The sequence below is a fragment of the Mauremys reevesii genome, linkage group 10 (assembly GCF_016161935.1).
Source record: "Mauremys reevesii isolate NIE-2019 linkage group 10, ASM1616193v1, whole genome shotgun sequence".
NCBI lineage: Eukaryota > Metazoa > Chordata > Testudines > Geoemydidae > Mauremys > Mauremys reevesii.
In genome coordinates, this window is record NC_052632.1 from 1,317,521 (window position 1) to 1,331,269 (window position 13,749).

At 60.1% G+C, this 13,749-nt stretch overlaps 1 protein-coding gene across 1 annotated transcript; it reads right to left on the reverse strand.

The window, feature by feature from the left end:
* Positions 1-7,283: 7,283 nt before the first annotated feature.
* Positions 7,284-12,569, reverse strand: TMED3 (transmembrane p24 trafficking protein 3). The gene is made up of 3 exons (XM_039493271.1): positions 12,372-12,569; positions 10,602-10,850; positions 7,284-9,779 (listed from the first exon to the last, which is right to left on the reverse strand). The coding sequence occupies exons 1-3, from the start codon at positions 12,519-12,521 to the stop codon at positions 9,543-9,545; spliced, it is 636 nt and encodes a 211-aa protein (XP_039349205.1). The 5' UTR covers positions 12,522-12,569; the 3' UTR covers positions 7,284-9,542.
* Between the last annotated feature and the right edge of the window lie 1,180 nt (positions 12,570-13,749).

A 13,749-nucleotide genomic window follows, 5' to 3' on the forward strand; every position in this document is an offset into this window, starting at 1 on the left:
GGCCAGGGCCTGCCTGGGGCCCTGGGTAAAGGCCGGGTTGGTGGGCCCTGCCTGGTGCCCAGCTCGGCCTGGGGCCGTGAGGGAGGAGCCGGGCCCCTGGGGCTGACCCTGAGGGGCAGGGCAAGCCAGGCATCTCCTTCTGCCCCTGGGCTTCCATCAGGTGTGGTGGAGCCGGGCAGGGTGTGGGGGCGCTGGGAGAGCAGGGGCAGCCGTGGCAGGAGCTGGGCCCTCTCCAGCGTCTGTCGCTCCCTAGGCTGAGGGATAGGGTGTGAGGCTGGGCACAAGCAGCTGTGTGGCCGGGAGTCCCACAGGGCCCGGCCGGCGGGGGGAGGCCAAGGGGGAAGTTTCCCTTCTGAGGTTATTTGGGGCCGACGCTGGTGCTGGCTCCGCTGGGCTCCTGCAGCGAGTGGGCTGCCCTGCTCGGCTCCCTGGCCTGGCGGGGCCGGTCTCTGCTCTGGCCCCGGGGGTGCTGGCTGCGCACGAGAGGGGCCGTGCAGGGCACCGGGAAGGGGGAATCACGGAGCACATGGCAGGAGCGGGGCCCCCGCTGACTGCACCAGCCAACCGGCCGTGGTAGCGCCAGCCAGCCCTGCCCCGCCAGGCCAGCCCCAGTGTACGGAGGGGGCAGGACAGGGTGTGTGGGCGTGTGCCCCAGGCACTGCCGCCAGCAGCTTCCCTGCTGGAAAGTCCTGGGTTGTCGTCCCCGCCCCTTGTGTCTCTGCTCCAGCCCAGCTGCCCGGACTCTTCTTGGCCCCGAGCTGTGGTGCGAATGGTGCCAGGCCCCAGGTGGCCCCAGGGAGCTGGAGCCCCTTGGCCGTGCCCCAATCCCCAGCCCAGTGGGGAAATGCACTGAGCCAGTGGCGTCTGATCTAGAGGGAGAAACGTGTTGTGGGTGGAGGGACCAGGAGCATCAGCCGGAGCCAGCAACACAAAGACTTCCATCCCCCCTGCTTCGGTACAGGATCCCCTAGCCCAGCCCTGGGCACCCCCACAGCTCTGTGGTGCTCCTCAATCCCGACCCGCAGCTCCCCACTATCCCAGCAGTGAGCTCCCCCCCCACAGCTCTGCTGGTGCCCCTCAATCCTGACCCGCAGCCCCCCTGTAATTCCAGAGCTCGAGAGTTCGATTCCTTCCCCTCCCAAACTTTTTTGAAGGGTGGATTTGGCTCCTCCTATCTATAAATATTCATAATGGGAGTTTTGACTGACAACTGCCCTGCCTTAAAAGGAAGTGGGGCTCAGGGGCTGGGGCCGTATCTCCCCACTAGGGTTGCCAAGGGACCCTGGAGCTGAGCGGGCTGTTAAAGGTCCGGTTGGTGGCACAGTGGGGCTAAGTCAGGCTCCCTGCCTGCTGTGACGCCGCGTGACTCCTGGAAGCAGTGGCATGTCCCCATCTCCGGCTCCTACATGTAAAGCCAGCCAGGGGGCTTTGCACACTTCCCCTGCCCCAAGTGCCGGCTCCGCAGCTCCCATTGGCCAGGAACCATGGCCAATGGGCATTGCGGGGGCGGTGCCTGTGAACGGGGCAGTGTGCACCTCCACATAAGAGCTGGAGGGGGGACATGCCGCTGTTTCCAGGAGCCTCCTGAGGTAAGCACCGCCTGGAGCCCTCTCCTGCACCCCAAATCCCTCATCCCTGGCCCCATACCAGAGACCACACCCCCAGCCGGAGCCCCCTCCGCACCTGAACCCCTCATTTCTGGCCCCACCCCGGAACATGAACTCCCACCCCACCTGTCAGTGCAGGTGGGGCCAGATGGACATGGGGGTTGCCAGGATGTTTGGCTCCAGCTCATGGGCTCTGTGCCCACCCCTTAATCCTGGGAGCTTGTTCTCCTGGAAACTGGAGCCTCCCTGCTCTCGCTGAAGGTCGCTGCTCCCCTGGCAGTGGAGCTCTTCATGGCTACAGCTCCGGGGTCAGTGTCAGCTGCACACTGGGCAGGCCACGAGGCGCCCGTCCTGCGGAGGGGAGAGCAGGCTGCCTGGGATCCTGCCATCTGTAGGGGGGATTTGGGGCAGTGTAGGACTCACGGGGTGGCCAGGAGTGAGATCTTCGCTGGGCTGAGCTGGCCCTGGAGCTGGGAGGTTCTGGACCTGGTTCCCTGTCCCTAGCACCTGGCAGGGCCTCACGCTGCTCCTGGGACGGCCCCCAAAGGGCCCTTTCCCGGGTAAGGGGCTGGAACACGGCCAGCTGGGTGCAGAGCAGCGTGTGCGTCACCAGCTGGCTTTGCTGCATCTCCAGCCGGCACAGCCAGCACTTGCTGTGGGAGACTAGCTAATCTCGGGGCCTTGGCAGACACACCAGCAGGTAGAACCTTGCTCCTAGATCAGCGGCTCCACCTGCTCTCTCCCCTTGTCCTTGCACCCCCACTGCCCTGCTTGGCCCCACTCCACACAGGATGCAGGGCCAGGCTGAGTGGGTGGGAAGAGCCAGTCCCAGGTCCCACTGGCCAGAATGTGTGTGTGAGGGGGTGGGAGAGCATTTTGCTGCAGGGCCTGGGAGGAGAGACGGGGATGGGCAGGGGAATGGGTTGGCCATGGCTCATGGGTTGCAAAGAGGTGAGATTAGCAAGCGAACCACCCCCCTTCCTGGTGCCTCTGCCCCATCCCCTGCCCACCAGGTGTCCAAGGAGCATGGGGACATGGATGCCAATCTCCTCAGGCTGACTCAGGACAGGCTTCTGCAGCACCTCGCTGGTGTCGGGTGCTGGGCCAGCAGGAGCCATGAGATCTAGGCTGGCAGGAGCTGGAGGGGGCTGAGAGGAACTCCTGGAGGTGGGGATGGTGGAGCCTGGGTCAGTGTGGGTTCAGGGAACGTGCTACCCTGGGATTCCCAGGCAGTCTTGGTACCTTCTTCTGTCTGCACTTGGTGTCCTGATCTCCTGGTGTGAAGCTGGCAGCCCAGCGCCAGCTCATGCCACGGTCCCCATGTCTCAGTGGGACTCCAAGTACGTAGCTGGGATCAGTCCGGCTCAGCTGGGTGTTCGTATTGTTACAGTAGAGTGATAAGGGCGTGTTTGGTGTTCATACTATTGAACGCTGGTGAGTGGCTGCAGTATTAATCTCACTTCTAGCAGCTGGCTCCCATGTCGTAAGGGAAAACTTGAGTGTTTGCATTGTGAGAACATCAGAACGGCCAGATTGGGTCAGACCAAAGGTCCCTCTAGACCAGTGTCCTGTCTTCTGCCAATGCCAGGCAGGGAATCACCGAGTGATCCATCCCCTGTCGCCCACTCCCAGCTTCTGGCAAACAGAGGCTAGGGACACCATCCCTGCCCAGCCTGGCTAATAGCCATTGATGGACCTGTGACGTTGCACCCCAGATGTTTTATGGAAATATGCTTATGAGTGTGACTATGATATAACTGGAATATGCTGTATGCAAAAGGGCTCTTGTAAGGTATCATAACAAAGGTTATAACCTACTGAATATGTTCCTCCTCTTTGTATACATGTATCATTCGTGTATCTCAAGCTAGAAATCTGAAGTATAACCTGATACTGGAATCAGTCTTAAATCTGGTACTTTTCCATTTAGCAGGATGGGGGGGGGGGGGGCCCAGAGAGACAAAGGATTCCCGCCTTGGGCCAAAGCTATAGAAGGGGGTGGAGCAGGACAGAGGGGCGGCCAGTCAGGAGAAAGCCCCTGTTTTCCACCTAAGATGCCTGCTGGAACTAACAAGGACGGTACCGGGGAAAAGTATTGGGCCCAGACCAGGTAGGAGTCTAGTCTGCGAAAGAAGCTTATTGGAACATCTCTGAGGGTGAGATTTTACCTGTAATCAGTTTCTTAATGTATTCGTCTTAGACTTGCACGTTTTGTTTTATTTTGCTTGGTGACTTACTTTGTTCTGTCTGTTATTACTTGAAACCACTTAAATCCTACTTTTTATACTTAATAAAATCACTTTTGTTTATTAATAAACCCAGAGTAAGTGGTTAATACCTGGGGGAGCAAACAGCTGTGCATCTCTCTCTATCAGTGTTATAGAGGGTGGACAATTCATGAGTTTACCCTGTATAAGCTTTATACAGAGTAAAATGGATTTATTGAGGGTTTGGATCCCATTGGGAACTGTGTGTCTGGGTGCTGGAGGCAGGAAACCTGCACAGCTGTTTTCACTTAAAGCCTGCAGCTTTGGGGATGTGGCCCAGACCCTGGGTTGGGTTGCAGCAGGCTGGCGTGTCTGGCTCCACAAGGCAGGGTTCTGGAGTCCCAAGCTGGCAGGGGAAACAGGATCAGAGGTAATCTCAGCACATCAGGTGACAGTCCCAAGGGGGTCTCTGTGACCAAACCTGTCACAGGGCCTATGCTCCATGAACATATCTAATCCTTTTTTGAATCCTGTTATCGTCTTGGCCTTCACAACATCCTCTTGCAAGGAGTTCCACAGGTTGACTGTGTTGTGTGAAGAAATACTTCCTTTTATTTGTTTTAAACCTGCTGCTTATTCATTTCATTGGGTGACCCCTAGTTCTTGTGTTATGAGAATGAGTAAATAACACTTCCTTATTCACTTTCTCCACACCAGTCATGATTTTATAGACCTCTCTCATATCCCCCCTTAGTCGCCTCTTTTCCAAGCTGAAAAGTTCCAGTCTTATTAATCTCTCCTCAAACGGCAGCCATTCCACACCCCTCATCATTTTTGTTGCCCTTTTCTGAACTTTTTCCAGTTCCAACATATCTTTTTTTGAGATGGGGCGACCACATCTGCACGCAGTATCCAAGATGTGGCTGTACCATGGATTTATATAGAGACAATATGATATTTTCTGTCTCTTTTATCTATCCCTTTCTTAATGATTCCCAACATCCTGTTCGCTTTTTTGACTGCTGCTTTGACTTGACAGCTTCATACAGCCGGTTTGGGGGTCTGCGTGACAGCCTAGTCCACAATGTAACTACCTTCACAGTTAGAACATTTCTCCTAAATCTCCCCTGCTTCAGACTAAGCCCATCACTTCCTGTCCTACCTTCCGTGGACATGAAGAACAATTGATCCCCGTCCTCTTTAGAACAGGCCTTCACAGATTAGAAGACTGGTGTTAGATCCCCCCGTCTTCTTTTCTCGACTAAACATGCCCAGTTTTTTTTAAACCTCTCCTCACAGGTCGGGTTTTCTAAACCTTTATCACTTTTGTTGCTCTCCTCTGGACTCTCTCCAATATGTCCACATCTTTCCTGAAGTGTGGGGTCCAGAACTGGACACGGTGCTCCAGCTGTGGCCTCACCGCTGCTGAGTAGAGTGGGACATTACCTCCCGTGTTTTATCTACGACACTCCTGACTATACACCCCAGAATGACATTAGCATTTTTTGCAACTGCACCACATTTTTGACTCTCATTCAGTCCGTGATCCACTCTAATCACCAGGTCTTTTCCAGCAGTACAAGCACCTAGCCAGCTATTCCCCACTGTGTAGTGTATGTTTGAGTTTTCCTTCCTAAGCGAAATACTTTGCACTTGTCTATAGTGAATTTCACCTTGGTGAATTCAGATCTGTTCTCTAATTTGTCAAGGTTGTTTTTAATCCGAATCTATGCTATGCCCCCAGCTTTGGAACAGTCTCTTGGGGGAGCCTCTTTAATGGGTCAGACCCCCCAGGGGGTCTCACGCTGCCTTCAGGGTCCGCCACACATTCTCACCAACCCCGGAGACAACCTCTGGGGCTCCAGCCCTCCTGCTTCACAGCGGGAGCTCTGCCCAGCGAGTCCAACTGCGACAGCCGGGCAGAGACTCACCCACTCTGCAGGGACTAAGCACCTCGCCCAGCAGCTGCAGGGACACATGCTGTGAAAACAGTCAGGTTTATAGTCACCTGGACACGCCTAGGGAGGCCTTCGGGCAGCACAGAGAAATGAAGGTCCGTGCTGGTCAGCCCACAGCACTTCACCAGCCCCGCTGCCGTGAAGCCCAGCTCAGGCTCCGTCTCTCCCTGCTGCCTTCCTTAGTTCCTGGGTGAAAAGCCAAGGCCTTAGTTCCCCCCTCACACCTTCCAGTCTTTTGTTGTGGGGCTTCTCCATGGTCCCTGCCTCCTGCTGAGCAGTGGGGAAATCCTCTTCCCTCTGGGTCCTTGGTTGCTAAGTGTCAATATCCCAGTGACTGGGGTTTCCATGTGTTCTGGAATTTTCCATTGATATGGGTCAGCCCCAGCCAATCCTTTTTAATGACCCCGGTCAGCTCAGTCAGCTAGGTTACACCCTCTCCCCACATCTCTTAGCCTGCCCAGCGAGCACACTCAATCCTCCCACAGGTGGGTAGCCATGCAAAGCATAAGGGAAACTGAGGCACACATAGGACTCATAAAAATATCACAAAAAATTCCAACTTGTCACAGTCCATGATGACCCTCTTCCCCCAATACTGCACCTGCACCTCTGGGCCTCCTGAAATCAGTGGGGCTCCTTCCCAGGAGAAAGGCTGCAAGATGGAGCCCAGAGCTGGGGCTTCCCGCTCTGTGCTCCATGCTGGGATAGTCCTCCCAGTAGCCTACCACGTTCTGGGCTTCCCTGCTGCCACGTGGCACCGCACCGGGGGGAGGGGTTTGCCCCCACCCAGCACTTCTCTTCCACAGTCAGGAGGGCTCAGCCCATCTTGGGCCACTGGTGACGTCCTAGGTCAGGCCACGGAGGCATCACTCAGCCCTTCCAAGCATTTGACAGCAGCTCAAAGAGAAACGCCTCTGCTAGCCCTTCTGGGCGACGGCTGCCATGGGGCAGGTGAACTGCCTGCACGGGCAGCCGCCGAAGGCTTTCCCATGGAGCAGGGTCCGGCCCCAAGCCCTCCACGAGGGACCAGGGACCAGGCAGGAGGCTCGCTAGCTGGGTTATAAACCCTTCCCGCAGTAGCCGGGGAGGAGAGCGTCAAAGCAGGCAGGGCTCACACAAGGCCGGGGGCGAGCTGCGGGCCCAGGGAGTGCAGAATTGGGCTAGCGAAGTCCCACGGGTTCCCTCTGCTGCCCAGCCGCAGTGACGACAAGGCTCTGCTGTCACAAACCCACAGGAACGCTGCTCAAGCCAGGGGCTCAGCTGGTTTATTCAGCATAGCTTCAGTGGGGCAGCCAAGGGAATCACGCTGATTTAACCCAGCTGTGGAGCTGGGGCCTGGAGCCAAGCGAGCTGGGACTCAGGCCAGGTGAGTGCAGGGGAGCAGGCTGGGGCCTGCAGTTCCCAGAGCTCTGCTCCAGCGGCCAGCGTAGGGGGTGCAGGGTGAGCAGTGACATGCCGCTGACGGGGGCCTGCAGGAACAGCTGTTGAATTGCCAAAGGAGGAGGATGGAATCGGTAGGAAATGCATTTTATTTAAGGCTTCCTAGAACATGGGTGTTACAACCAGTTCACAAAGGAGGGGCTGGCGGGGCAGCAGCTGTGCCTGAGAGCAGAACAAGCGCTTCGACTGGCTGTTTTGTGTCGCACTGCCCAGTGCCTGGGGGACAGTGTGTCTAATCAGTGGTGAAAGAAAACTGCAGGCTCATGAGTTTACTGAGAAGTGGCAAAGGTTGCATCCAGCGGTGTCAGCCCTGCTGAGCAGGGTAATTGCAATTCCTAATCCCCCAACCCATTTGGGTGGCTTAGTGTAAAGCATTGTTTGACCAATACTAGTATTGTAACGGTTCTTGCACAACAGCCTGTGGGAGCAGCAGCTAGATTTGTTTCTGGCAATGTGGGGTGGATTCAGGCATAGTGGTTAAGTCATGGGCCCTCTCCGGGACAGTGGCTGGCCTGGCCCATGTGACTCCTGCTTTGTGTTCTGAAGAAATACCAGGACATTGGCCCAGGAGGCCTCGCTGTCTGCGCAGAGCAGGGCAGGGCATCCCCGTGGGCTGTGCTAGAGAAGGGTCCCCGGACTGTTCCACGAGGGGGCTCGGCAGCCCCAGATTCACAGAGCGCAGGGCAAAAACCAGCGATCCCCCAGGCTGCCCCTGAGGACAGCACGGGCCAGAGACCTGCCTCAGGAGCAGCCTGTGATGGAGCCTCCAGCACACTCCTTGGGAAATCGTTCCAAGGCTACTTCCCCTCCACACCTCATTTGCCTTTCTGGTTTACATCATGTTCCTAAAGGTCCCGCCTCAGGGCTTCCGCTGATCCCTGCAGCAGCCAGGGCAGGATTCTCCTGTGCACCCCCATGTATTCTGGGGGTGTGTTTGGTTTCTAACTTTCCTTCCTCTGAATGGGGCCTGATCTATTGACTGCATGGAGCAGCGGAGACGGCCATGCCAGGAGATGGGCTATGGGACAGGAAGGCCCATAGCTCAGGGGTGGCTGCGAGTACTCTTCCCCCAGGTGCTGGGCTGGCTGGTGCTTGGTCAGCTGCTCAGGGTCAGGACGGGGTTTTCCCTGGGTCAGCTTGGCAGTGACCCTGGGGGGGGGGTTTCCACCTCCCTGCTGCGTGTGGGTGGGGGTCGCTTGACAGGATTATCTGGGCATATTCAGTTGTTTCCCTGCCACTGCAGGTGCCTTGGGCATTGGTGCACTGCAGTCCTGCCTGTTCTCTGCCCGTGGCACATAACAGCCCAGTCTCCCGTGGGCTGTAATATGTTGGGCTCATTTTGGGTGGGGGGCTAGCGTGCGGTGCTGGTGGCCAGTGCTATACAGGAGGTCAGGCTGGTGATCAAATGGCCTCTTCTGGCCCTAACCTCTCTGACTCTCTGGGGCCACACGATCCCTTTAGCACAAACAAACCTGGAGGGAGCCAAGAGCTGCCAATTTCTGCCACTTTTACTGAGCCTCTCGTGATATTTGGTGCTTCTCTGTAAGGCCCAGCTCCTGGAGTCCTGGGATTATGGGAGAATTTCAGCTTCCATTAAAAAGATGAATAGGGTTTTTAGCCTCTCTGGTTGGCAGGAGCCACAGCTCACGTGGCCTGCTTTGGGCAAGTTCCTGGCACCCTGGTGACCATGGGCTGAGGGGGCTGCCTGACGATAAGCAGATGTTTGGGCACATCGTAGGGGTGAGTGGGGTTACTCTGACTCCTACCTCGGTCCTGGCCACGCCGCCCACCTCGGTGAGCACGGATTGCAGCTCTGGTGAGCTACTGCAGTTCAGATTGTCTGTGCACCGGGGCACGTCCGGCGCCCCCACGCTGGCCTGGGACTCTGCTCTGCGCTGGCAGCGGGTGGCCCTACGTGGGCTCTGGGGTAGATGCTCTGGCTGCATGGTGTGGTTACACCTCGCAATGAAGATGCAACAGGGTTACAGCCAAGAGTCAAACCAATGCAACTAACTGCAGTGAAACGGGCACTAAGTCACAGCTCAGCTGCACAGAGAGCCCCTAACCCCTGCACACCCATTGCTTCCCGGGCCCCGGCTATTAACAGCTTTCACTCCATCCAAACTGCTGGTTGGCGACTTTCCCATAAATCCCTTTCTGCTCCCAGCGCAGTTGTGCCAGGCCAGCCCCACTCAGTCCCTCGGCAGCCCTGCACTGTGAGCCCCTTGCACAGCTTCTCCCAGTACCACCTCTGCTCTCCTCCCCAGCCCCACCCCAACCAACCCGCTGGCACACGGTGCCACGGCGCAGGACCGACTCTGGCTGACGTCCTAGGTGCTGACGGCCCCCGTGGTCGCTCTCGTCTCCGTAAAGAAGCTCTTGAGCAGCATCACTTGGCTGACGCTGACCACGAGGAGGAGGACGGTCTCCCCCACAGACCAGTAGGAGACGTGGTTGTTCAGCTCTTCAGCCCGGATCCGGTCCTGAGCCTCCCGCAGCCGGTAATGAGTCTGGGAGTCGATCACTGTATTTAAAGCTTCGTGAATGGTGACACAAGCAGATTCCATCTGGGGAAACAAACACACCTGCATCACTGCACACAGCTGGGCCCGGCTGGGACAATCCACACATCTGCGGCTAGTTGCTCTGTTTTGATGAGGGAGTAAAATACCATCCTCCCGTGTCCGAGAGCGGCAGAGGGTTCTCTCTGGCTAAAGACGGTTCTACTCTACATGCAGGCCCAAGGGTTCAGAAGTGGTCTCTGATTTTGGGTGTCCAACGTGAGGTCGCTGGGGCCTGCTTTTGGAGGTGCCTAGCACCCAGAGCTCTCCAGCTGGAGTCAGTGGGAGCTGCAGGTGCTGATCAACCCAGCTGTGTGGGGCTGAGAACTGGAGGTACCCCAAAGCCAAAGCCATTCTTGATAATACAGAGGTGTGTGTGTGTGTGTGTGTGTGTGTGTGGCTCACAATGCCTCTCTCTCTCCTTGGAGATAAGCCCAAGCCAACACATGCACCCACAGACCTCTCCCCCGGCCCCCAGCTCAGGGAAGGTTCTGCTCTGGATCTGAATTGTGTGGGTTGGGCCGGCCTGTCCTTTACCTGAGACTCCGGTACATTCCCTTTGTCTAAGCCAGCTGCATTCTTCCCCTCTGCCGGAACAGGCGTTGCGTTACCCTGCACCACACAGTGCCGTTACCCTGCGGCTGGAAGTTCTGCTTTTAGCTGAGAGCTAAAGTGAGCACACCAGGGCCCGACCGTTTCTTTCTCAACCCTGGCCACGCGTTAGCAGCATCTAACCTCAGAAGCTCTGTGCTGCTCTGCCACAAGAGAGAGTTACAAAACTGCCCCACTCCTATGCAATGGCCGGACGCGCGCGGGAACCCGACCGACCTGTGTCATGGCGGTGACCCTGTGGTTCATCTCCGGGAGAATCGGGGGCTCGTCTCCAACTTGAAAGTCAAAGTAGACAGTTTTGTGTGAAAAAGTGGAGAACTCGTTGCTGAAGCAAAACGTGTAGACGCCTGCGACTTCGGCTCGATGGGAAAAGCTGTCGTACTGCTTCTTAGCTTCTTTGTAAAGGGTCTTGCCATTGGGATCTTCCACGTAGCAGTCCACATCGTAATGCCCCCCTGTAATCACCTATGGAGACAAAGCACGTCTGTCACGGACTTCCCCAGAAACCCAGTAATAGCGCCCAATATTTCATCACCTGTACGGGCCTGTCTCCAGAGCGCTCCAAGCAGAGGCTGGCACTGCCTGGATCTCCCGCAGGCCACGTGGCCCCTGGCTTTGCATCCCGCCTTTCGGGACAAAAGCTATTTGCAAACCTGTCCACATGGGGTGTTGGAGCTGGCCCTGGAGCCTGACTGACAGGATCGCCCTGAAGCTGGGGGAGATTTTGTAGCTTTCAGAAATATTCCAATAGCCCTTGTGTGGCCTGGCAGCTCTGAGCTCCGACGTGTGCTCTCCCGACTCCATTTACACAGCGCTCGCTTCAGATAAAGGCAGGGGCGGTAATTAAAGCATGGCCCGGCCCAGGGAGCCTTTCTCTATCAGGCATTTCAGCGAACCGGGATCTCTGGCCACTGCTCCCCGGCCCGCCCCGTGCGGAGCTCGGTTCTGCTCCGCTCCGCGCGGATCTGGCTGCCCGACAGGGGCCAATCTGATCTCTGGCACCAGGCCGCTCCCCTGCGGGCCCCCCCGGGCGCAGTTCAGCGGGGCGCTGGCTTTGTTCCCTTCCCAGGCCGCCGGCAGGAGCCCGGGACCGGCAGGGAGGACCCGGGGCCGCCCCAGCCCAGGTCCCGGCGGGGACGGTCCCAGCGGCCGGGGCTGGGCCGGCGCTGAGCTGCTCTCCCTGGTGCTGCAGGCTCCGGCCCCGGCCCCGGCCCCAGGAGGGAGTCGCCAGCCGGGCCGTGGCTGGGGCTTCTCCGCAGCGGAGCCCGGTCCCTCCCCTAGCTCCGACCGCGGCTCCCCCGGGGCGCTCCCGCCGGCAGCCGGGCAGCGGTGCAGCCGCTAGACCCGCCGGGTTCGGCGCCTCGCACGGGCTGGCGGGGCCCCCGATCCGGGCCGGGCCGAGCGGGGACCCCGAACCCCACACCGAGCCGGGCCGAGCGGGGGAACCGGCAGCCCCCGAGCCGGGCCGGTCCGGGCCAAGCGGGGGGACCCCGAACCCCCCCACCGAGCCGGGCCGAGCGGGGGGACCCCGAACCCCACACCGAGCCGGGCCAATCGGGGGAACCGGAACCCCACCGAGCCGAGCCGGGCCGAGCGGGGGACCCCGAACCCCCACCGAGCCGGGCCGGGCCGAGCGGGGGACCCTGAACCCCAGAGCCGGACCGAGCGGGGAACCGGCAGCCCCAGAGCCGGGCCGGTCCGGGCCAAGCGGGGGGACCCCGAACCCCCCCCCCACCGAGCCGGGCCGGGCCGATCGGGGGGAACCGGCACCCCACCGAGCCGGGCCGGGCCGAGCGGGGGACCCCGAACCCCACCGAGCCGGGCCGGGCCGAGCGGGGACCCCGAACCCCAGAGCCGGGCCGGCAGCCGGGCCGGGCCGAGCGGGGGGGACCCCGAACCCCCCCACACCGAGCTGGGCCGAGCGGGGGGACCCCGAACCCCCCCCACCTCTGGATCCGATCCGAGCGGGGGACCCCCCCCCGGTACCTGGAAATCCAGCGTGAACTTGAGGCCGCGCTGCAGCGGCTCGTGGAAGCACCGCCGGGCGCTGTCGGGCAGCTCGAAGGTGAGCTCGGCGCCCCCGGCCCGGCCCGCCTGCAGCAGGCAGAGCAGCCAGCACAGCGCCCGGCCGCCCATCCCCGCCGCCTCCGGCCTGGGACGTGGCAGCGCAGCCGGGCGGAGAGCGGCGCTTCCGGGCCCCCCGCGCGCAGCCGTGCGCCCTCGGGGGGGCCGGGAGGGGGGGGGGGGGACACAGCGGCGCCCAGCGGCCGCCGAGGGGGGTGCGCGGGGGGCCCGGCCCGGGCAGGGGTCCTGGCAGGGGCAGCGCGGGGGGCCTGCCCCAATGATGGTCTGTGGGAGAGTGAAACCCAGGGAATCCATCAGCGCCAGTCACCCAACCTGCCCCCCGTACACCCTCTGGAGGCAGCGGGGTCGGATCACTCCCCGACCCCCTGGGAAATCCAGTGGGAATTTCCCTGGTAGCTTCTGAGGAATCCTCCACTTCCCAGCAGGGCCGATCCCTGCCTGGCACCGCTCCAGCCCCAAGGAGCCCCACCGGAAAAGTGTCCCCCTCTGCCTGGAATTGCTCCTGCCCGGCTGGGGCAAAGGGCAGGCCCCAGCCAGTACCTGCCACTGAAAGGGAGCCTCCCCGGCCACCTTCTCCCAGGGGCTGGGCTGCGAACTGCCAGCTGCAGCGTGGCAGGGCCGGGGCACTGGCACACCTTGCTGGGTCCTGTGCAGCCAGGCCACGGCAGGGCACTGCAGCAGATGGGAGCGGCCAGAGGAGTGAATGGGCCTCCCTGGCCTGGAGGGCTCCCCCGGGGGAAAGGAAGGGGTGAGGTGGGGGCAGGAATTCCCGAGCAGCCAGTGCTGGCGTGGCTGTGCCCTGGGAGGGGAACGGGTGAGAGCTGGTAACTGGCCCAGGTGGCCCATGGCGTCTTCGGGCTAAAGGAACCATCTGCTCGGTGTGAACACTCATCGCGGGGGAGGGAAATAAGCTGAGGAGACAGGCCAGAGCCCTCAGCCAGCGCTTGAGGAAGGGGACGTCTCCACCCCCTCCCTTGGGCTGCAGGCATGAGCCAAGCGCCGGGGAAGCCACAGGAAAGACTCCCATCCACTTGGCTTTGGATTAGGCCTTCGGGCTGGTGGGCCGGCCCCAGGCGGCTGCGATGGGCAGCATCCCACCTGCCTTGGCCCTTCCCCAGGCGCTGTGGGAAAGGCAGGGGTTTGCTGAGCCTGCGTGGCTCGGTGGGCTGGGTCCCAGGGGGACGGCGGAGGGAAGAGCCCCCCTGTTGGGCAGGAAGTGGCCCTGGGGACTGGGCAGGGGGTGCTTGTCCTCGGGCATCAGCACTGAGCCAACGCGCCA

Bases quoted from the DNA above. Each gene is read 5' to 3' on its own strand.
- TMED3 (XM_039493271.1), bottom strand. From the start codon at position 12,521: ATGGGCGGCCGGGCGCTGTGCTGGCTGCTCTGCCTGCTGCAGGCGGGC. The intron at 10,851-12,371 runs GTACCGGGGGGG...TTGTCTCCATAG, and splicing joins AGTTCACGCTGGATTTCCAG to GTGATTACAGGGGGGCATTA. The intron at 9,780-10,601 runs GTCGGTCGGGTT...TTGTTTCCCCAG, and splicing joins GGGTCACCGCCATGACACAG to ATGGAATCTGCTTGTGTCAC.